Genomic DNA, 24,762 nt, shown 5'->3' with positions numbered 1-24,762 from the left:
TTGTGTGCAAACTGAGCCGGTTTGTTTCCAATCCGAGAGATGTGCATTCGCATGCTGTTGAGCGAGTGATGTGTTACTTGCAAAGGACTGCGAACTATGGAATTCACTATTCTGGGTACCCGACGGTACTTGAGGGGTATAGTGATTCGAATTGGATATATGATGCTGATGAGATGAAAGTCACAAGTGGACATGTCTTCACACTTGGCGGTGGTGCTGTTTCCTGGAAGTCTTGCAAGCAGACGATCTTAACCAGATCGACTATGGAAGCAGAACTCACAGCATTAGACACATCATGCGTCAAAGCAGAATGGCTTCGAGAGCTTTTGATGGATTTGCCGGTGGTTGATAAACCAGTGCCGGCTATCCTTATGAACTATGACAATCAAACGGTGATTGCCAAGGCTAAGAGTTCAAAGGACAACATGAAATCCATAAATCACATAAGAAGAAGATTGAAATCTGTCAGAAAATCAAGAAACTCCGAAGTAATAGTGTTGGATTATATCCAGACGGCTAAGAATCTGGCAGGCCCTTTTACGAAAGGGCTATCACGGATTATGATAGAAAATGCATCGAGGGAGATGGGTATGAGACCCACGTAAGTTGCCATGGGGTAACCCAACCTATGTGATTGGAGATCCCGTGAATTAGGACCTGGGAAAACAATCCAGCGGTCAACTGAGGAGAGTATCCTTAATTAACCCACTCCGTTGGAGATGCACAATATTCTCAATTCTGTAAGGCAGGCTGACTTTTGTCTTAATGTGTTCCAAAGCTTGTGTAAGCAAGATGCTAACCTACAGAGCATTCTTTGGAGGAACACATCTATGTGAGCCCGACTGTTGGTCACTGTCTATGACATTGGGTAATCTCTAGTAAGCTCATGAGAAGGTACGGAGTATGACTAATAAACTCCACCCGTGGGGTTTAGCCTTCGGCAGCCATGTATCAGCTGACAATAGGCGAAACTTTTGCACGCCAAACTGACAATTCAAGGCATAGTCCATTGTTCAGTTGTGAAGAAGTCTAATCCTGTTGCTCTAGGTGGAAGTTCAACTTAACAGTCTCCACTGAAATTTCTGATATATCAAACATTGTTTGGATCAGTTGACAAACTTATGTGCCTCGAGATCTGGTGGGGGATTGTTGGATTATGGATAGGCTTAGGCCCATATAAGACAATAATCCCTGGTTAATCTTGAGGCCCATGTATGAGATGACAGGTGGTGGGAAGTTTAGTCCCACCTTGCTAGTTGAGGAGAGCTGAGACCCCTTTATAAGGGCTGCTCTACCACTTGCCATTGGGAGCTTGGGAAGAGGAGTGGTACGCCTCCTCCGCCGCCGCCCGCCTCGCCACGCCTCGCCTCGTCACGACACGATGCGCGCCGCGGATTGCGGGAACGAGCCGAAAGCTTATTTTTGCCGCTCAGGAATGAATTAATTAATCATGGATCAATTACGAGTCGCTAATAGGTGGGCCACTGTCCGAGACGTTGGACTGTGGGCTGACTTGCGTTGCCGGGATTTGTCGACTCCGTTCGCGGGTGTGCGACCTTCCCGGGAACGACGAATCCCTTGCCGGGAGTGGGTCGACTCGGTCGTGGGCCTCCGCCAGGCCCACGACTTCCTGCCCGACGGCCTATATAAGAAGGCTCTGCCCAGTAGAGTGACCTAGTTCGGTTCACTCGCTCCCTCTCGCGTGACCTAGCCGTCATCTACTGTTCCTCACTTTGTGCTGCCTCCGGCGATCCCATCCCGACGACCGCGTGCACGGTTGGTCGGGAGAGCAGGTGCCTCCGGAACCCTGTCGTTCGAGATCCTGCCCGGGAGAACGGTAATAAGGTTTTTTGGAAGCGTCTCGACGCGACTGCTCCCGATCCGTCCCCAACTCTGTCCGCCTCTGCTTCCACTACTTCCCCTGCATCAACACCATGGCCGACGACGCCGCCGCTAAGAAGAAGGCCACGGACGACGCCGAGGCTGCTGCCGCCGCCGCCGCGTTAGCCTGGCCAACCGGAGGGTATGATATGTTCATCCCTCGTTTACTCGTACTTATGCTAGCCGTATATGTGCTGCTCATAAATGGTTGTGTACGTGCTAGTATGCTTAGGTATCGCTACAAAATGCGTATCTTTTATGCCATGCTTACTGTTTACTCGTGGATAAGTTTAATTGGAAAAGTGCTAATATTTCCAACATGAACCACGCTCTTTATTTTGTAGTTGCACTAGTACGTACTCAGGTGACGGAGAAAAATACAGCGAGTAACAACAACAGCACAAAACCAGCACGGAGCGCACATACGTACACGTGACAGCCAGCCTGTCGATTACTTGGGAGAAGGCATGAGAGACACGAGCTCCTTGGACTTGATCCACGCCTTGACGACCACCACGGCGTCGAACGGCCTGTCCCCGCCGCCGCCGGCGCGGTCCCGGGCGATAACCTTCAGGTAGTATACCACCCCGGAGGCGACCTGCTTTTGCGCCGCCGCCACGGCGGTGAACACGAGCTGGACCTTGACGGGGTCGCCGTTGTTGACTGGTCCGCCGCCGTGGCTGAGGCGGCGGTTGTGTTCGGACACCGCGAACCGGCCCAGGGACTGCACCAGCTTGTTCTTGCCCACGTCCCTGATCTCCGTCCGGCCGCCCACGGCGCCTCCGGCTACCGCCGGAGCCTGCGGGTGCCTTATTTCAGCAGCGGCAATGGTGAGCGTGGCGAGGAGGAGGAGACAGGAGATGGCGGCCGTGGTGGAGGTAGCCATTTTTGTAGTTCTGTGTGTTGGGGAGGGACAGTACGTCCATATTATATAGATAAATTTTAAGACGCGTCCACATTTTAAGCCGTTAATTTCGTGTGTGATATAACGGTTAGTACCATTAAGTAGGCAAGAGGTTTTTTTTTTTTTGCGGGTGAAAGTAGGCAAGAGGTTGTCAACGATTACAAATGGAACTGCTAAATATCTGATGTTAATTGTTTTATGCGCAAACAAATCAAATGTTTTTCATGGTAATTTATATTGGCGTGAGGATGATAAATTTAGTTGACGAGCACGGCAATTTTCTAGAAGAAAAATGAGCTGAGTCGGATCTATCATGCTCGCCAACTAAACTTGTTATCCTCGGCTAATAATTTACCCTGAAAAATATTTGATTTTCTATGTCTAAAAATCTTACGCTGGATGAATATTTGGGTCCTTACACATACATGCTATTGTTCTTCGAAAAAAGACCATGTTATTGCGGAGTATAGTTTCTACAACAAGGGCGTGAAAACTTTGTTCATGTAAAATTATTTGGGAGATGTTCAGGTGATAAAAGAAAACGGAGACGCTTGTGTTCACCTGGCTGATCTCTTCGCGGGTGTCGACTGCCTCCACTACCGTACGATCGTCGTTGATTGGACGACCCACGGCAGCCTAAACCATAGCCTAGTTTTGAAACATGGCCGCAAATGAGGGCTATGGTTTTCTGAAACATGCATGTTGTTGCATTGATTTTGCAACTGGAGCTATGTTTTGGAAATATTTGTGTTGTTGCAATGGTTTATAACGGGGTGAAAAAACAATTCAGGGTGTTTTGTAGCAAGACTCTTGTTACAGTAGGATGAGCGCAACACTAACTTTGTTACATGGACTGGCACTCGCATGGACTATTATTATGGGATCCATCCAACGATCTGCTAGACGGTCAATCTTTTCATATCATCACGCGGGCGACGTGTAGCACTTTGCTTCATGCAGCAGAAAAAGGGTGTTGAGTGGGGCGACGTGGCTTTAATTGAAGGGGCTAAGAGCATCTACCATCGCATATAGCTAATTCGGCCCTTTAAACCCCTCAAATGTCTGTGGACGCTCCCGGGCACGTTCATGGATAGTGACCGGTCACACCTCAAGTGTCCTCCTTCATAACTGGATACCTCTTGCAAATCCTTAGATCCATACAATTACATGCAACATAAAACCTAGTATAAATCTTCGTTGACGCTTGTTCGCCTCCATGTCTAGTGGCCGGTTGAGCCACCCGCCCCGGATGAAGGTGTGATCGCCGGCGAGGAAGAGTAGGACATGGGACACGGACAGACTCACAGGATTCGAGGTACCGATGTCTCTCAGGCCCTACTCTTCCTCGTCAGAGTCTGTGGCGTGGATGTCGCCAGTCGATGTGAGGTCCACGATAGACCCCTCGTGGTCAGAGCCTGACACCTCCACAACAACGTTGTTGTGTCGCCAGGGGGTGCCGGTCACATGTGCCGACTCTGGAGCAGTGTGCGACTTCGCCTTCGCGGCCTCCTCCGCAAGGGCTGCTCCGGCCTTCCGCGCCCTTTGCCTCGCACAGCGGGCACGCCGCTCCATGTTAGCGGATGTTCATGCCGGCGTTTACCTCCGACTCGGAGCACGTGGGATTGACATGATGTCGAAGGGATTGTGCGGCCGCCACGGCGTTGGGGCACTAGATGGACCGCACTGCCTCAGACGAGGCAGCGGGCAAGCGCCTCCCCATCACCACGCCCGGCGGATCCAAGCACCATTTGTGCAGACACAATGGATTCCCGCCGAATCGAGTCCGACTGTTGTCGGGCGGACTCCTCCCGGGAGCGGTAGACAGCCATGTCGACGACCATCTCCTCCCCGGGATCGCATGGGACGAGGTCCTAGTCCACGTATCGGGAGAGATCTGACTCGAATCTGCTGCCCGCCATGTCGGGGAGGCCGAAAGGGAGCTTGGGGACGGAATGGGGTGGAGTGGAGTGGCTAGGTTTGGTTCGGGGTGCGGTTAGGGATGAATATATGTGGGGTCAAGTGCATCATTTCATAGCCGCCGCCTCCTCCTCCTCCACAAAAAAGCTAGGGTTTCTGCCTCCCGCCGCCGCCTCCGCAGGTCCGCCCCCTCTCCGGTGGCCCTAGGGCCATGGGGCGCGGTGGATCTCTGCAAGGGCCGGCAGGAGGGCTTCGTTTTAGTCGTTTCTTTCAGTTTTGCTAGGGTTTATGTCCTGCTCAGGAAGACGAGACGGCGGCGGCTCCCTAAAGATGGAATAAAGGTCTCCCCGACTAGCCCCCGTTCCGGCGGTGCGTCTAGCATCGTTGGTGGGCATGTGGAGGTGTGTCTCCGGCGGATCTATCTTTGGTGGATTTGCTCGAATCTCGTCGTTGTTCGTCTACGTTCGCGTGTCTTCGGATTGGATCTTTCTGATCTACGTTATTCTTCATCTACGGCGGTTGTTGTTCTCGTGCGCTGGTACTACGGGGCCTAGCATGACGACTTCCCGACTGTCTACTACAACAAGTTGTGCCCGACTCCGGCGATGGAGGGCCGATGACGGCGACGCGCCTTCGGCTCGCTTCAGTGCTGGTAATCGTCGCTAGGTGGTCTACAGATCGGAATGTAATTTCTATTATTTATGGTATTCGTTGTACTGCCATGATTAAAGATGAATAGAACGGCATTTTTCTCGCAAAAAAAGAATATATGTGGGGTCGTGGTGGGCTGTCCTAGTCTACATATCGGGAGAGATCTGGCCCAAATCCGTTGCCGCCATGTCAGGGAAGGCTGGAGATCGCCGAAAGGCGGCTTGGGGACGGAGTGGGTGGAGTGGAGTGGCTAGGGTTTGATACGGGATGCGGTTAGGGATGAATATATGTGGGGTCGTGGTGGGCCGATGTGGCCCAGAATCGACATGGCAGACGTGCCTGGGCACATCCGGGCCTCCCCATATCTTTTCCAGATTTGTATGAGGAGTGTCGGTCAGTCAGGGCGTATGGGACCGATACGAGGAGTCCGTCTTTGTTTTTTTTAACATCGGTACAGACACAAACGCTCATATACACATGCATACACTCACCCATATGAACGCACACACGCACACCCTGCCCCTATGAGCATCTCTGAAAGACTGAGACGGCATATCATCTTGAGATTTACATAGTCGCCTTAGTCGCCTCGTCGTCGACGGGAACGTCCCCTCCCAGTGAATGCGCGTCGCCGGAAATCCTGAAATAAATCCAGGAATAAATGCTAACATCAGGATTTGAACCCTGATGGGCTGAGGATACGACAGTCCCTCTAACCATCCAAGTACAGGTTGGTTCACCTTTATTTGTTTTTGTTAACCGATCAATGACCAGGCCGTCCACCCGGACGTAGGGGGTGGCTGGGGTGCATGCGGCTTGAAGCTTTTCGAAATAAAAATGGCACAACCAAATGCATGTGATCCCTCTATCAGTAGCGATTGTGCAGTGTACACTGGTCCCTGAAATTTAGTAGCACGCAACTGTGGGTGGTGCCGGGGACTATCTAAAGTTAGGGGTTACTTGCAAGGCACCCCTCTAAGAGAACAAGGCCAAACAGTCTGCACCACCGCCAGCCAGTGATCTCGGCTGAACGCTAAATCCAAGAGCAAATGTAGGCATCCACCCCCATGTGGCATCCCCATCCGCATGTGTCCGACCCGTTTCTAAGGATGTGTGTCAGTCACGGGCGACCCAACCCAAATGCATGCACTCTTCGTTTGTGGAAGGTGAACGGGGACCCTTCCTTTTAGTTCGACTGTGATGTACTTTTCCAGATGGGAACAAAGCGAAGAAAGCATCGCTTGGGAACGGGGACCCTAACAGCAGCAGACCCTTCCGAGTTCAACTTCAGGAGCGGCAACTCTCGAGCCAGCCAAAGATTGCCCATAGCTTGACAGCCCCAATGCCATGTTACGCCTACAAAAATACAACCCGTTCCCACCTCCCACATACCAATGGATGGGCTTTTTGGTAACTGGGGTTACCAACTGGACCGCATCAGAGCCACAGCCATCGTGGCGAACAGATGCCATATTATATTTCAAATAAATATTGGATATTGTATCTTTGCGGCTAAGTTTCAACATTATGATAGCAGCACAGAGCTGGGGTTGAATGGCACAACAATCAGGAACCAACAAAACTATAATCTTCTGTTGGCACACATAAATAGGCTAATCCGATCTCATCACAGGACTAAACCTCCTACATTCTTCTCTCTTGGGTACATAAGTCGGGACTCCACACGCAAAGGTCTACTATATGGTACAGGACAGGGCGCAGCCAAACGAGTTACATGATTGTACTACGCTACAACTCTGCTTTTTATCTACACAGCCGGGATTTCATGCTCCTCATCTGTCATATGGGAACTCACTGTCGTCTTCTTTTACCTTAAACGGCTCCGGATGACGCCCAGAGCAATAAATGTTCCACATCTTGAAGTACGCCCTATCAAGGTTCCGAACCTGAAATGGTTGGCAAGCAGAGCTCATCAGAATCTACTTACTGCCTAGAAATGACATGCCAGGGAGTATCACACAGAAATCTTACCCATCGAGCAGTGTCAAATAAAGGACAGGTTAAACGAACTTCTTTAAGCTTATTGGTCAGTGCTTGGAGTTTTGCCGGGTTTGTCGCCAATTCAACTGCTCGGTCTTCGTACTCCTTCGTGCTACAATCAGAAAAGGGTAAATGTGCATGCACCATGCCGTCCCACGCAGCTTACAAATAAACCAGCTTCTAATCAATACTTACCTGCTAACAATCATCTCATCCCCAAGCCCAGTCGCTAAACAAAGGGAGCCAGCTACTCTGGTTGCCATTTTCTCTAGAGGAAGTGTTATCATTGGCAAGCCAGCCCAAAGAATGTCGGTACCAGTTGTGTGTGCATTGCAAAGGGGCCTGTGATGTGGGAAGTTCACAAAGACAGACCAAAAATATAGGCCAAGTATCAGTATGAAGTATGAACCAATATGCCTATCACACAGAACAAGTGAAAAAGCTGGTTAAGTGCATACGTGTCAAGGAAGAGGTCTGCTAATTCACTTCTTCGGATATGCTCATGTTTCATCGCAACATCTGTGAAAATGATCTGATCAGGGCTCACTCCCCTTGCAGCAGCATCTGCATAGAAATAGCATTCCAGTATTGTATATGTTAAATTCTGTTGCCTCATGTCATTCTTCTTTCGAGATGAAAAGTTCAGGCAACAGAGAAATATTCAATCTGCTTACGTGCTTTTACTCTCATTTCACCAGTGGCTGGAAACCTTAGGAGCCATAATACACTGTTTGGAACACGCTTGACAATATTACACCTTCAAAAGATAGTGCACAAACATTACCATCATCTCTACAAAAATTACGTAATGTATCTATGTATGTTTATGACAAACTGCAGAGAAGTACAGGTAATAGAACGTTACCATGTATCAAATATTTCTGGGTCCATCTTGTAGAGCTGATTAAAGCATGCAAAGATGAATTTATCCTTGGGTAACCCATAATCTGATCTTTCATGCGGACATACCGGACCTAAGACATCACAATTTTTCTGGTATAGTGCCCATAGTTAGAAACACCATGAAAGAATGAGAGCAGAAAGAACATAGAGCAAAATGAAATGAACCTGCTTGTAGTCATTGACGAAATAGCAATGTGGGAGATGAACAAGCTTTTCAGAGTATATATGTGCATAGCGAGTTGGAGAAACAAACTGCAAATATTGTTAAACAACAAGAAAACTTCAATTAATTGAACATAAAGCTAAGAAAATATTGCGAATCAAAAATCACAGAACGTTGTTTAAAAAACTCAGACCTCATCTGTGACCAAGTAGTCTATGTAAGAAGCACCTGTCGTCCCTGGGAACCCCATGTACGAAACTTGAATAGGTGCTGGTTGCATCGCGAAAATTTCATTCCTCGCACCCTGTTTAACTTGAAAGCATGAGGCAGACTGATAACATTTTTCAGAGAGATGCTGAATTGCATTTTTTATTTTTTTTTAAAGAACACTTCATTGTACAGTATAGTACTCCCTCCGTTCCTAAATATTTGTCTTTCTAGAGGTTTCAAATGGTGACTACATACGGAACAAAATGAGTGAATCTACACTCTAAAATATGTCTATATACATCCGTATGCGGTGACTATTTGAAATCTCTAAAAAGACAAATATTTAGGAACGGAGGGAGTACAAAATATTTAGTGATCCACCTAGCAACTTTGAGAATAGCATATGCCTGCTCAATGTGAATAAAAGCAAATGCAAAACATGAAGAGAAAACCAGAGTAATAGCATGAGGTTGTCCTGGACAGAAGTTAATACAAGGAGACAGATAAGGGGTTATGGAAAGACGTGAAAGTATTACCTTTGTGTAGCCATTAAGATTGATTAAAACTTGTATTTTGTCTTCATTTATCATTTTGGCTATCACATCAGATGTCATGGCAGACACATCAATGAAATGCTCTGCCTCAGCCTGGATACGCTGTCTCCATTCAGTGCCATCATTTTGACTCAACGCATAGCAAAAAACCTGCCATCACATTTGATATGTTGTTGATACAATAAATCAACAAGGTGTAAAGAGAAAAAGAAAAGGTGAATTACCTCAACATTGTCACGGTCATGCATACCAAATACTGAACCCATGAGATGGGAAAGCGGGTGATTACCAAAATCACTACTAACATATCTGCAAAATTCAAATGCCAATTACTCAGTTGTTGCTGGAGCCCAACAATATTGATCGCGGCGCATTTAGACGTACCCAACCCTGAGTCGGGCATGTTTACCCTCTGCCTTCACTGGTAAAGGGGGTGGGTGGACAAATGGTGGCAAACCAAAGCGAGAAGCAATTAATGAACACTGGATCGCATATTTGCGGCTGCCAAGGAAAAAATATTAGTGTAAATAATGAAGCAGAAAATATCACTGATGATGCAAATAATAGTGCAGTAAGAGCCAAGAGGATATATATATATATATACCTAATTTCCAAGGCGAGCAAAGGATCAATAGGATAAGCAATAGCATGAAATGGCTGCACGCTTGGCAGAAGTGACATCTATTGAGACAATAACCAAAGCTTCGTCATGACTCTTGACAATTTCATTATTCAGCGTTACCTATCTCTACCAGACTTTAGGAAATAAAATTTATCACAAAGGGGCACCTTTATCTGCCGTCTGATTATCTCTTCAACTTCACGGAACATAGTATCTCTGTTTTCCCAGTCACAAACACTCTGCAGTGAAACAAACAAGGGTGGCATTTTTTAAATTACTGCTTTGCTGGGCATAGCTGCATTTGTATGCAACTAGAACTTAGCATTAGCTTGCTTTCTGGGGACATCAAACATTAAATATCCAAGCTAACATACAAAAAATCAATAATTTTTTACATGAAAAGAATTATACAGCAAGTAGTACAGATATAAATTAGCTCTCGTGGTCTACAGGGTTACACGTGGAGAACGTCTCAAGTTGTACAGGTAATAGTATGCTTCAGTGTTTTGATTGAAAAAATTACACAATCATGTAAACTGGATTGAACCTGTAGAGTATGAAGAAGGTTGCACGTTACTTCTGGAAAATCAGGACGCAGACAAAGAGCTTGTTTATAGCTAGCTATAGCTGCTTCTTGATGTCCACTACAGGGGAAAGATCACATTTCATAAATTAAAATTCAACTAGAAACATAAGATCGCTATAATAACTGGATGTATCACCAAACCGCAATATTATCTTAATTACTAAGTAGTACCTATCTTTATAAGCTGAGGCTAAGTTCGCGTGGGCTTCCGCCATATTTGGCCTGATTGTCACAGCCTGTATGTAATCCTGAATTGCCTCGGCCACTCTTCCAAACTCCTTAAATGTATTTCCTCTATTAACAAGTGCATCAGCTGCAGTAGGATCTATACGAAGAACTTCGGTGTAACATGCAATAGCATCAGCGTAGCTTCCCTGATGCACACAAAGATGAACAATATCACGAAAAAGGATAAACAAAACGAAATCTCAGAGAAAGTCTCAGACAGCAAAAGCAATAAGCACAATTCTCTAAAATATTACTCCCTCCGTCATACGTCTAGATACATCCATTCTGCGACAAGTAATTTGGGACGGAGGGAGTATATACAAAACGAAATCTTTCAAGCTAGTACCTGTTGCTTGTATATGACTGCTAAATTGTTGAGTGGCGAAGACAACCCAGATGTAACGGCAATTGCTGCTTTGTAGAATGAAGCAGCAGTACTTATCATGTTCCTGCAAAAAAGGAAAAGTTTATAAGTAGAAGGACCTCAATGTGGTAAGGTATCAAACATTAAATAGGTAGGAGAATCTTACCACTCCATATAGATGTTTCCTAGGTTAGTAAGAGCCTGTGGATGGTTTGCCTGTAATACAAGGCACGACTGCACCAAAAAAGTGAATACATTAGAAGTGGAATAAAATATGGAAATTTACAGTAATGAAGTGGAACATACTTGGAAGCAATTAATTGCCTCTTCTACTCTCCCAGCATCTTTAAGTGCATTGCCCTATGAAAGATAGAAAATGTTAGCCAAGTGAAGTAACCAACAAAACTATTGTCCAGTCAGTAATGAACAATGAGCACTTCCAGAACTTACCATGTTATTGTATGCTTCCACAAACCGAGAATCACATAGTATAGCCTGATTGTAACAATGAATTGCCATATCAAGCTGGCGTTGCTCATAGTAGATAGTGGCAAGATTACCTGCATGAAAATGTCCCCCCGTCCTTTGCATTACGAGGTATACTAAGGGTCTACTTTGAAGGTAAAGAAATGACCACTCTCTTGTGAGCTTGTACATATCTCATCCATGATGAACATCTAAATAAATGGACTCGAGAGGGCAAATGTCACTGAATTAGTATTTACACTCCACAAAATTGCAAAATACTAAGGAGTAATGGTAGGTTTAGTCAATATCCAACAGGTACCATGCCAACTTTTAGCCAAAGCCAATGGAATACAATTGTTTGGTAGTTGTCAATATTTAGTTTGCCTGGCCCTATTCTAGCTGCTTTTGGATGTTTGCTATAATCATCGGTATTGTATTGGCACACTAACAATTGTTCACAGGATTCCTCTTTTGATTTCTCCATGCCAAGTGATGAATGATGACAAGAATTCTTGCAAATATAATTCTAAGACTAACATTCGTTCAGTCTATGACCAAGAAAATGGCTTGCCAACAATGAGCATTGTAGTTGTTGGACACAAACCAAACCTACCATACATCCTCACACACAAAATAAAGCAATTGTGCATACCGTAAGCCATGGCGTAGTCGGGGCGTGCCTGCAAAGCACGCTGATAACAAGAAACTGCCTCCTGGAGCATTCCCATAGCCTGGACACACCGAAACATTTGCTCCATAACCAATCATTCACAACGCCCAAGGCCATAAGCTACTGACATAGTTCATAAGACTTACCTTGTAAACATTCCCTTGATTAAGATGTGCATCAGCAAAAGATGGCTTAAGCTTAACAGCTTCCTGCAATATTTCAAGACGAAAAAAGAGCATTGGTACCACTCAAATCATGGCCATCAGCAAGCCAGTCAGGAGGGTATAAAGCAAATCAACCATCTATCTGTGAGAATATAACAAGCAAGCACTATATGGAGCTACAGTACACATATAAAACAATTGCTATGTGATCACCCTTTGCCACGATTATTTTATCGTCTTTGGTTAGGCATTTATGAACACGGAAATACTTCTCCCAAAAAATCACATGTACTTAATTGCCAATTTACTCCACCTATGTACAGTTTCAAGTTCAAATTCACTATACGATAAAGAGTAACAAGAATGAGATAATCCGAGAAGTGATCAAAATGAAAAGAAAAAACATATAGACAAATGCGAACATTCATTAAAAATGTCATTTTTATTTTCTAATACATTTTCTTTTCTAATACATTTTGAACTCCACGTCAAAATTTAAAGGGCTAGTACAAAAGAGGGAGATGCTGATTTTAATTTTGTGACCATACCAGGAGTTGATTGCATGAAAATACTGTAAAACATGATTGAATAGCATATAAGTGTGACATGGATACATCACAAAATTAGTATACAAGTTCCTTGACACATACTAGGGGCTGAAATGCCATCAAAATAGCCTCGATAAACATAACATAAAGTAATTATTTCAACCAATATATACACAAATATAACATTTTGGGCATTTTCAACTTCCACCGCACTACTTGAAATGCTAATTTATACCTCAATGCGTTTATTGATAAGATAACTCAATGTAATATTACAAATGATAAACTATATGCAGCATCAAAGCATAGTTTAGGCAATGAACCTAATACACAAATTTAATGTGAACCATCTACAGAACGTCCAGAGTCATGAGCAAACCTAAAGTTCACCAGCATGGGTTTTAGGATTCTAGCACAGATTGGAATTTTAACTGGAATCAATGGGACCATGTTTCTTCGAAGCAATATATACCTATTTTTTATTTGTATATATATATAACATAACATATTCGCATTGTTTTCTGAAAATGATCATCACCAGTATGCCACAACAGTGCTCCGTAAATGGCATCTCAAAGAACTTTACAGAGAATATCAAGGAAGCACGTAAAAGGATTTAAGATTTTTACAGTCATAACGATAATCACACCCCAAAATAAGTCAAGAACAAGAAAAGTATAGTAAGCATTAGCTCTTTCATTTCGCCTTCTCAGAGAAGTTCTCTTTTTTAGCAAGGCACTAAACATCTCAGTGGCACTTGGGTGTTAGGCTTCATGCACTAGCCAACGCAACAAAAAGTCCAAACTGATGGAAAGGGCTAGACAATCCACATATACACTTCAACACACCCTCACACGTGTGATGCGGGAAGTCAACACGTGAATAGACTAAGAGGTATGGCTCAAGAGCCTATACGTGGACACAGAGGGGGGAAGCAGCAATTTTTGGATAAACCGCGAAAGCCAGGACTTGAACTCAAGACCTTAGACCCTGATAGTCTGATACAATGTTATGCTTCATGCACTAGCCAATGCAACCAAAAGTCCAAACTGATGGAAAGGGCTAGGCAATCCACATGTACACTTCAACATCGGGAACTTCATGAAAGCTAAATATTAGCTTTGCTGTAAAAGAACGGCAAGCCATTCAACCGGAACTAACAAGAGAGAAGCCCATTTGTATTGCTACTCACAGTACCAAATGTCAGTACCAACCTACATATTTCTTTCCACAATTTTAAAAAGTAGGTTCAGCCCATTATGTCGCCACTCAATAACGTATCAACGACAACCTCTTGTGTACAATCACACATAGAGCAACGTCAGTAGATGATATACTCCTCTTCCCCACTCCTGGATTAAATAAGTAATGCTCTACATAACAGTTTCCTGTTTATAGTAATAATGAACTAGTTGTAGCATAGTAACTCATAGAACACTTCAATCCACTCAGCTTTATTCACAAGGTACCAATATACATCTATTCGGTTCACATACATTGAACTTTAGTATATAGAATTCAGGTTGAAGCTTTTTAATACACAGCAGATATTTCTCAATTCCACCAAAAGCTTGCACCATTGTGGCATTTACCTTGTAATACTGCATAGCCTTATTGAGGTCCCCAACCTCCATAAACAGGCCGGCAAGATTCGACCATGCAATTGCAAAGTGTGGATCTATTCGTATTGCTTCAAGGTAGCAAGCATATGCCTGAAGATGCAATCAGATGACGTAATAAGGATCATTCAACGGTACCACTTGTTATCGAAGCCAACACAACTTGCTTACCTCTTGCACAAGACCCTGGGCTTTCATTAGATTCCCCAGATTACTATGTGCATCAACCTAAATTATGGAATAACAAATGTCAACTCACAGAATGAACAAGCAGAATTACTGGAAACGTGTGAATACACATACCAAACGTGGGTTCAGGAGAAGCGCTTGTTTACAGCATTGTGCTGCTTCATTCAGTCTACCTTTGCGTGTATATGCACTTGCAAGGTTTGACCATGCATCACAAAAATTTGGGCGTAGCTACAAGAGAAAAAAAGTTGGAGGTCAGACCATTTCATCTTACAATCTTGCAATTAATTAATTATGTTAGAAACTTTCATAAGTTAAAAAGAAGAACTGAAAGGGAAAAGAACAAGGGTGTAAAGCATGCACTTGCCACATGAGGCATACTAGTGTGCTAGAGGGCCAATCAGCACCACTAATGGTCATGAAAAATCTGAGAAAAATTGGCAATATTGTCACAACATCATTAATCTTGCCACACAATTTCAAATCAAAATTCGATCCATGCATTGGTTGTTTCTCAATGTGTAGATCGAATACTATATACCTAAGAGATCCATCCCCGCTAACCTATTTATCTTAGCATGCAACTACTCCACCTCAGCAATGCAGGCACGTAATGTGTTTCCTCCTACCCATTTATTCCTGATGCCACATCATCTTCAGTTACTTAGATCGGGTGTTCCAAAAAAAATAGTGTCCCATTTATTCCAGCCATAATTGCAATGATTTCTAACCGAGGGGCACCATATTCTTGGAACCCATCGTTTCCCCTTCCTTACCGAGCAACCACCTCATTGTCTTCGGTCAGGATCACCCTCTTACACCTTTAGGGCTCGCCGTCCGACACGTCAATGGTGCTCACCCCCCCCCCCCCCTCCTTGCGGCCCATCTCGCTGTACCCATCCTCCCCGATCTGATCCTTCCCAGTCCGCCAGCCCTTGCTGCACCCCTCCTTGTTGTACCCCTCCTCGCCCATCTGATTCTTCCGTGTCTCCCCACCCTTGCGCCCCATCTCGCTGTACCCCTCTTCCCCCAGCAGGTCGCTCCAAGTCTGCCGCAGTTGCGCCCTACACAAATGCGTACACAAGCTAGCTACATCTGCTACCTGGAATCTCACGCCTCTCTCTCTCTCTCTCTCATCTTTTTTTTTGTTCCCCGGTCTCATGTTGTTTTCTTCACTCATCTGTCTTATTTTGATCCTCTACATGAGCAGTAATCACGGCACAGGACGACCGCCATGACTCCCGATTGTCCACCGTCTGCGCACTCCACCTACTCCGCACCATGTCTGCTGATTCTGCTGCAGCACATCAAGTTGTTTTATGGGGAAGAAAATGCCTACAGGTCTGGCGCTTAAATCCGGTGATTCCTTTGTATGTTTCCAGCACAAATTGTCACCGTTTTGGTTGCAATCAAGGATGCTTAATTAGATTATGTAGCCTATGTAGGTTGAGGAAGTCACCTTTTCGAGAAAGTCAGAAATATAAAGCTGGGACTTCATTGAAGTTGTGTACACAAGCGGTTTGTATTGTAGTACTCCCTCCGTCCCATAACAAAAATGCTCTTATATTATTCTGAGGGAGTAGTATATTTCAATATATTCTGATTCTGACGCCCTCCAGGTCATTTTTTAATCCCTTTTCTGATTAACATATTTATGCAGATAAATTGTTATTTGGTAATAATTTTCTATTAGCACATCAGGTTGCATTGTCCTCTTTCCATTGTGACCAACAAAGTACTTCGATCACGCAATAAAATACTTAGATCATGTACAAATTTAGCATCAAAACTGATTGTACTGAGTAAGCTGATTTCAGGGTTATACGGAAGCTACCTTCTTCGGTTTCTCTTGCTTGAGGTAAAAAAAAACTCATGCCACTACAAACATTTCCTCTTTTATTTATTTAGATAGATTGTTGTTTGCTAATATTTTTCTATTAGCACATCAGGTTGTATTGGCCTCTTTCCATTGCCATCAGCAAAGTACTTTTGATCATCCAATAAAATATTAAGATCATGTACAAATTTGGCCACAAATCTGATAGTCCCGAGTAAGGCGATTTCAGAATTAGATGCAAGCCATGTTCTCCAGTTTTCACTTGCTTCATTAACAAAGGTAAAAAAAACTCATGCCACTACAAACCATTTTTTCCTTTATTTTCTATCTACTTATTCTTCTTTACGCGCACCTTTCTTTTACGTTCTTTGTGACACTACCATCCCGCCGTAACGCGCGGGGTATTATCTAGTTTCTCAATGTGTAGATCGGATTTAGATTTGAAATTGTGTGGCGAGGTAGATGCATGTAGCATCAATATTGACAAATTTCCTCAGAATTTTTCCATGGCCATTAGAGTGCTCATTGGGCCTCTAGTACACCCTAAACCCCTTGGTGCACACAACACACCCCCATAAAGAGAACTCAGATCCGAAAGAATATATGATGAACCATGTAAAGATAGCATGCACTCAACATGATAGACATGGACATTTAGCATAAGAAAAACAATTATGGCCCTGATGGACATTTAGGTCCATGGAACAAATATACCACAACAACAACAAAGCCAATGTTTTTGTTAAAACATAGCCAGTCCTGAGCGTGGGTAAAGGAGAGTTGTGTGATAGGCTTGACGAGCCAACATAAAAAACGCATTGCATAACGGAAATATGTGCAGAAGAAGTGGAAACAAATCACGAATGCGTTGGCACATGAGATCGAGTAAAAATATAACTTTAATCAAAAGGATATTATTCACTATGCATTGCCTCTCAGGGGCATAATAGTAAGGTAAAACACAGATTCCGCTGACTTCAAATCGAATGGTCTCTAGTCTCTACAGCTAAATACTAACCAAATCGTACAGTTTACAGATATAATCTTATTCTTTCTTCCTCCATGTTAATCCATGCACAATTCCAGCAACAATGCTTATGCCGTATTCATAGTAGTAATCCCTAACCAAAGACAAATTAACACTTTCACAGAAACGAGAGTGTGACTTGAGGTGATCCACCTAAAATTCATTTCGCTAACTAAAATCTGCAGTCTAGGAGGTCACTTGGCTACTTGAACCATCAAGACACATTTGGTGATCCGCAGTGGTTAAGGCCAATACAACAATATAACAGGGGCACTGGTCACATTCAAATATTAAGCTAGTTCCTTTTAGGCCAAAAAGACTGGAAAGAATCATAAAAGACGTTAAAGTCGAGAAAATATAGCACAAACACACCTGAATAGCAGTTAAATAGAAACGAATTGCAAGATCGATGTCGCCCTTCTCCTACATGACAAAATAAAACGCATTGCACCATTAACTTCTGGGACCCTCAAAAAGCATGTCCATATCTGAAAAGATTTTTCTTAATTGCTCAACGAACCTTCCAGGCATTTGCCATGTTGCCATAGCACTCTGCAAATTGAGGGTCAATGGCAAGAGCCTCTTCATTCTTTGCGATGCAAAGATCATAATCACGAAGCTAGAGGAAACCAAACTTTCAGTGATGGATTTGGAAGAAAGTAAGAAAGAACATGCCCAAGCATCACAATAGCAATAACCTGGAAATAAATAGCCCCAAGGAGAAGTAGATTATCAGTTCGACGTGGATTCTTCTCGTAAACAGCATTTCCATGCTCCAGTGCCTGACTATATTTTCCTGATTTGTAGCTCTGATGTGCAAGAATCAGGTGGTCCTCTTCATTAACTAAATCATTTGAAGAAGCAGGATGGCAATTAGAATATGAACAAAAAGTAAAATTTAGAAGGTACAAAAGATCAATTCCAACATGAGTATCCATTTGAATATCTACACCAGTTAATCCCACACGATGCAACAGGTACACTCCAATAACTCCATAGTTCTAATAAGGTGCATCAGATCGCATCCACCATGAGGTGTGCAGAGGCCAAGAATTCAGCTTTTCACATGACTTAAAATTGTAAGTCTTGCACAAACAACAAAAATCATGTGGAGACCACCTTTGCCTTCAAAACACCGTTCAAAATTATGCATACACTTTCCGACAACCCGCTAACAATCCTACAAGTGGTAGAGGTGAGGAGTAAAAAAATTGTTAGGAAAACACAGCAAATTCGCTGTGACTGAATGTAGTATATACCACAGCCAACCCCAAAAGGCATTCCAAAACAATCTTGTTCATTTCCTGGCCCTGAAGGATTTGAACACATAGGAGCGTCGCAAATTCCAAATTATTACCAGTATGACTAAATCTGTCAAGATACCAAGGGTGTAGACAAACAAAACTGTTCAAATCTGACCAGGTTATTCACAAAAGTACCCTAAGTGTCAGGTAAACTACCACATTAGGAGATGTGATGCTGATTCACGTACCAATACTAACAGACAACATGGTAACGCAAAAGACAATGGTTTGGGTAATAATCCATCCATGAATCTAACCAGTATATTATCAAAAGCTCAAATATTTGCAGTAAGTTAGCCGGCTTGAGCTCCATTTGGACTAGTACGCACATAGTTATGTGAAATGTATGCGTTTAATACCAGACAATTAGGGGCAGATACACAATATAGCCACTGGGTTCCTATGAGTGAATACTTTCTGCCCAAGACATGGAAATGTTCTAATTATAAAGGGGTGACTCCGATCGGCTGAAGCAAGTGAGCACAGAACTTCATAATAGCCTAGACTGCACATCACCACTCAACCAGTGTACTCCTGGTGCCCTCAACTAATCTAGCTCTCGTCTCAACCCACAAGCCCACAGCCAACATGTACAAGCAACGCAGGCCAAACAAATTACGTGCACATGTTCCTGCTGCATCGACATCGACTGTACCGGCCATAAGCGCTGAAAGAGTACTCTTTTGCAATGGATGAATTATTTTTCTACTCCTGGCAAAATGATTGAAACATTTAGACTTGAACTGAATACAAAGTTTTAGATACTTAGATTGTATTCAATAGAAGATTGAAATTCAATTACTCCTACCACAGATCAAAGTGCACTTGGTTCTAATACAATTAGTTCCGCTGTATACGATCTGATTTGACAGAACATTCAGGTTAAATCTAGAGGCCTACCTGAGAAGGAAATTGAGTAGTCCACTTGTATCTATTTTATGAACTTGATATGCCCAAAAATGATTCCGTGGACCTGCTTTGTTAAATCCTCAAAGAGCCCGAGGAAACCAGTAGTACAAGACTAGAATTCCTAGTAAGGTTATTGAGTTACTAGCTCACATGTTCCTGGAAATCCGAACAACAACACCAGCCACGCAGACCATTCTGGGTAATAAAAATAAAGCAGTTCTCCCGATTTTCCACTTAACTTCAAGCCCCGTAAACTCAAAACAAACACAAACAACACACCCCGGAGCACAGTTTTCCACAAGCTAAACTGAGTTACGATCCTTCACGACCTAGCAGAAGGAGGAAAAGGGAACCCCTGGCAAATCGGTGATCACAACCTAAAAAAGAGATCAACGAGTAGCGAAATCGAGGATCAGCAGAGGTGCTCACCCCCGACGAGCTGCTTGGCCCTCGCGTCCAAGGACACAGGGGGAAGCAGGAAAGCCGCCGCTGGCGCTGGCCCCTCGGGAGCCGGCCCCGCGCCGCCGCTGACCCCGAGCCATACGTCGTCCCCGCCGCGCACCACCGGCGCCGCCAGGTGGCGCGCGTCGCTACGCAGCGAGAGCATCGCGCGGAAACCCTAGATCCGGTGGCCTAGACCAACGCGGGCCCGAAATCTCGCGCGGGCGCGAGAGGTTTTGGGGCGGAGGGGGGAGTGCTGTGATGGACGACGGCGCCTCTCCACTTGCGGGGATTGGGGAATTCTTGGGAGAGATTTCCGGGAAGAGGTGGAGATTTTTATTTGCTCTGTTACACCGTTTTCCGTCGCGGCAAATGGAGTGAGCCAAGTGGGTGCGCGCCATGTGTCTTTGGTGTGGACGTGTTTGGTAGTGCAATTTTGGTAACACTGTGGAAGAAAGGAACTTGGGAGGTCCATGCGGAAAGAATCCGATACGTTTGGTTGCCTGAATACACTATTCACCCTACATCGCACGAAGTTTAAAGCATCTTCTAGTCTGAGCCAACTGCTACACTTGAATCGGTAGTTTCTAGAGAGCCAAGCTCGGCCGAAGCAAGGGAGGGGAACGCGGTGTTGAGCTCGTGCGACCACGGAGATGGCGTGAGCTCACGCGCGTCTCCGAAAAATCAGCGGGAGGATTTCGGCTCACCTCCCGCCGATTCGGTCGCCCCTATTTAGCCCCCTCCTCTCACCGCCCAAAATCCCGCCACCCTTCCCCCCCCCCCTCGAGCTTTCCTGCCGACGAGCAAGTAAGCGGCGCTCCTTCACCGGCGGGCGGTCCGCGCCGGCGGCGACTCCTGTCCTCAACTTCTTCGACCGTTCCCGCGTCCCCCACGGGCTGCAGCCATGGCCTCTGTGAGTTCAATCACCCTCTTTTTTGTGTTCGTTGTAGCTGGATCTGAAAGCATGTGGTCGTAGGGTTTGATGTGCAAGCATGTGGTAGGATTTGATCTGTGAGCATATGGTAGATTGTGATGTTGTGGTGGCTTTTGATGGTGGATTTCTAGCATGCTAGAGTAGTGTGATAGTGATGAACACGATGGATTCATAGCTAGTTGGCTAGTTGTGATGTATGTTGAAAATATGCCCTAGAGGCAATAATAAAATGGTTATTATTATATTTCTTTGTTCATGATAATTGTCTATTGTTCATGTTATAATTGTATTAACCAGAAACTGTAATGCATGTGTGAATACATAGACCACAACATGTCCCTAGTGAGCCTCTAGTTGACTAGCTCGTTGATCAATAGATGGTTGTGGTTTCCTGACCATGGACATTGGATGTCATTGATAACGGGATCACATCATTAAGAGAATGATGTGATGGACAAGACCCAATCCTAAGCACAGCACAAGATCGAGTAGTTCGTTTGCTAGAGCTTTTCTAATGTCAAGTATCTTTTCCTTAGACCATGAGATTGTGCAACTCTCGGATGCCGTAGGAATGCTTTGGGTGTATCAAACGTCACAACGTAACTGGGTGACCATAGGTGCACTACAGGTATCTCCGGAAGTGTCTGTTGGGATGGCACGAATCGAGACTGGGATTTGTCACTCCGTATGACGGAGAGGTATCTCTGGGCCCACTCGGTAATGCATCATCATAATGAGCTCAATGTGACTAAGGAGTTAGTCACGGGATCATGTGTTACGGAACGAATAAAGAGACTTGCCGGTAACGAGATTGAACAAGGTATAGGGATACCGACAATCGAATCTCGGGCAAGTAACATACCGATGGACAAAGGAATTGTATACAAGTTTGATTGAATCCCCGACATCGTGGTTCATCTGATGAGATCGTCGTGGAACATGTGGGAGCCAATATGGGTATCCAGATCCCGCTATTGGTTATTGGCCAGAGAGGTGTCTCGGTCATGTTTGCATGGTTCCCGAACCCGTAGGGTCTACACACTTAAGGTTCGGTGGCGCTAGAGTTGTAATGGGAATAGTATGTGGTTACCAAAGGTTGTTCGGAGTCCCGGATGAGATCCCGGATGTAACGAGGAATTCTGGAATGGTCCGCAGGTGAAGATCGATATATCGGATGAAGGGTATTGGAGTCCGAAAGTGTTCCAGGGGTACCGGGCTATGGCCAGCATGACCGAAAGGTGTTTCGGGGGGGCCCGGCAAGTGTTGCAGGGCCTCATGGGCCAAGGGGAGGGGCAAACCAGCCCACTAAGGGGTTGTGCGCCCGCACACCCTTTCCCACGTTGCTTGGAGAGGTGGGGCGCCTCTACCTGGCTTGGCTTGGGGGGCAAGTCTCCCCAGGGTTTCCCTAGGGAGATCCAATCTGCCTTGGCCGCCACCCCCTCCTCCCTTCCCCTATATATAGTGAGGGGGAGAGAGGGCAGCCGCACCCTTTCCCTGGCGCCGCCCTCCCTTCCTCCAACTCCTCCTCCGTAGTGCTTAGCGAAGCTCTGCCGGAGAACTGCAAGCTCCAACACCACGCTGTCGTGCTGCCGGAGCTCTCCCTCAACTTCTCCTTCCCCCTTGCTGGATCAAGAAGGAGGAGACGTCCCCGGACTGTACGTGTGTTGAACGCGGAGGCGTCGTCCGTTCGGCGCTTGGATCGGATTTTCCGCGATTTGAATCGCCGTGAGTACGACTCCATCAACCGCGTTCTTGTAACGCTTCCGCTTAGCGATCTTCAAGGGTATGAAGATGCACTCCCTCTCTCTCGTTGCTAGCATCTCCTAGATTGATCTTGGTGAAACATAGGAATTTTTTTGAATTATTACTACGTTCCCCAACTGTGGTACCAGAGCTGGGTCTATACGTAGATTCTATGCACGAGTAGAACACAAAGTAGTTGTGGGCGATGATTTGGTCAATTTGCTTACCGTTACTAGTCTTATCTTGATTCGGCGGCATTGTGGGATGAAGCGGCCCGGACCGACCTTACACGTACGCTTGCGTGAGATAGGTTCCACCGACTGACATGCACTTGATGCATAAGGTGGCTAGCGGGTGTCTGTCTCTCCCAATTTAGTCGGATCGGATTCGATGAAGAGGGTCCTTATGAAGGGTAAATAGCAATTGGCATATCACCGTTGTGGCTTTTTGCGTAGGTAAGAAACGTTCTTGCTAGAAACCCATAGCAGCCACGTAAAACATGCAACAATAATTAGAGAACGTCTAACTTATTTTTGTAGGGTATGCTATGTGATGTGATATGACCAAAAGGATGTGATGAATTATATATGATGTATGAGATTGATCATGTTCTTGTAATAGGAATCACGACTTGCATGACGATGAGTATGACAACCGGCGGGAGCCATACGAGTTGTCTTAATTTATTGTATGACCTGTGAGTCAATATAAACGCCATGTAATTACTTTACTTTTTTCTAACCGTTAGCCATAGTAGTAGAAGTAATAGTTGGCGAGACAAGTTCATGAAGACACGATGATGGAGATCATGGTGTCATGCTGGTGACGATGGTGATCATTGAAGGAAATATGCCCTAGAGGCAATAATAAAGTATTATTTATTTCCTTATATCATGATAAATGTTTATTATTCATGCTAGAATTGTATTAACCGGAAACATAATACATGTGTGAATACATAGACAAACAGTATGTCACTAGTATGCCTCTACTTGACTAGCTCGTTAATCAAAGATGGTTATGTTTCCTAGCCATAGACATGAGTTGTCATTTGATTAACGGGATCACCTCATTAGGAGAATGACGTGATTGACTTGACCCATTCTGTTAGCTTAGCACCCGATCGTTTAGTATGTTGCTATTGCTTTCTTCATGACTTATACATGTTCCTATGACTGAGATTATGCAACTCCCGTTTACCGGAGGAACACTTTGTGTGCTACCAAACGTCACAACGTAACTGGGTGATTATAAAGGTGCTCTACAGGTGGCTCCAAAGGTACTTGTTGGGCTGGCGTATTTCGAGATTAGGATTTGTCACTCCGATTGTCGGAGAGGTATCTCTGGGCCCACTCAGTAATGCACATCACTATAAGCCTTGCAAGCATTGTGACTAATGAGTTAGTTGCAGGATGATGTATTACGGAACGAGTAAAGAGACTTGCCGGTAACGAGATTGAACTAGGTATCGAGATACCGACGATCAAATCTCGGGCAAGTAACATACCGATGACAAAGGGAACAACGTATGTTGTTATGCGGTCTGACCGATAAAGATCTTCGTGGAATATGTGGGAACCAATATGAGCATCCAGGTTCCGCTATTGGTTATTGACCGGAGAGGTGTCTCGGTCATGTCTACATAGTTCTCGAACCCGTAGGGTCCGCACGCTTAAAGTTACGATGACAGTTATATTATGAGTTTATATGTTTTGATGTACCGAAGGTTGTTCGGAGTCCCGGATGTGATCAAGGACATGACGAGGAGTCTCGAAATGGTCGAGACATAAAGATTGATATATTGGACGACTATATTCGGACACCGAAAGTGTTCCGGAGAAGTTTCGGATAAAACCGGAGTGCCAGAGGGGTTACCGGAACCCCCCGGGGAAGTATTGGGCCTTAGTGGGCCTTGAGGGGAGAGA

At 44.8% G+C, this 24,762-nt stretch overlaps 2 protein-coding genes across 2 annotated transcripts; both read right to left on the bottom strand.

The window, feature by feature from the left end:
- Nucleotides 1-2,192: 2,192 nt before the first annotated feature.
- Nucleotides 2,193-2,806, bottom strand: LOC109782464 (cysteine proteinase inhibitor 10). Its single transcript, XM_020341083.3, has one exon. It carries the CDS (start codon nucleotides 2,765-2,767, stop codon nucleotides 2,333-2,335), a length of 435 nt encoding a protein of 144 aa, XP_020196672.1. The 5' UTR covers nucleotides 2,768-2,806; the 3' UTR covers nucleotides 2,193-2,332.
- Nucleotides 2,807-6,808: 4,002 nt separating this feature from the next.
- LOC109782465 (uncharacterized) lies at nucleotides 6,809-20,579 on the bottom strand. The gene is made up of 28 exons (XM_020341084.3): nucleotides 20,149-20,579; nucleotides 18,205-18,350; nucleotides 18,027-18,125; nucleotides 17,879-17,929; nucleotides 14,757-14,873; nucleotides 14,625-14,681; nucleotides 14,427-14,546; nucleotides 12,269-12,331; nucleotides 12,105-12,183; nucleotides 11,435-11,544; nucleotides 11,291-11,344; nucleotides 11,151-11,218; nucleotides 10,967-11,069; nucleotides 10,564-10,766; nucleotides 10,354-10,450; nucleotides 9,974-10,045; nucleotides 9,789-9,865; nucleotides 9,569-9,685; nucleotides 9,409-9,493; nucleotides 9,167-9,334; nucleotides 8,614-8,724; nucleotides 8,423-8,509; nucleotides 8,220-8,347; nucleotides 8,029-8,111; nucleotides 7,813-7,918; nucleotides 7,550-7,696; nucleotides 7,346-7,466; nucleotides 6,809-7,260 (listed from the first exon to the last, which is right to left on the bottom strand). Exons 1-28 carry the CDS (start codon nucleotides 20,324-20,326, stop codon nucleotides 7,147-7,149), a joined length of 2,961 nt encoding a protein of 986 aa, XP_020196673.1. The 5' UTR covers nucleotides 20,327-20,579; the 3' UTR covers nucleotides 6,809-7,146.
- Between the last annotated feature and the right edge of the window lie 4,183 nt (nucleotides 20,580-24,762).

Source organism: Aegilops tauschii, chromosome 2 (assembly GCF_002575655.3).
Source record: "Aegilops tauschii subsp. strangulata cultivar AL8/78 chromosome 2, Aet v6.0, whole genome shotgun sequence".
In the NCBI taxonomy this organism is placed as follows: domain Eukaryota; kingdom Viridiplantae; phylum Streptophyta; class Magnoliopsida; order Poales; family Poaceae; genus Aegilops; species Aegilops tauschii.
The sequence above is the reverse complement of the archived record's forward strand: the minus strand, read 5'-3'. Positions and strand labels throughout refer to the sequence as shown.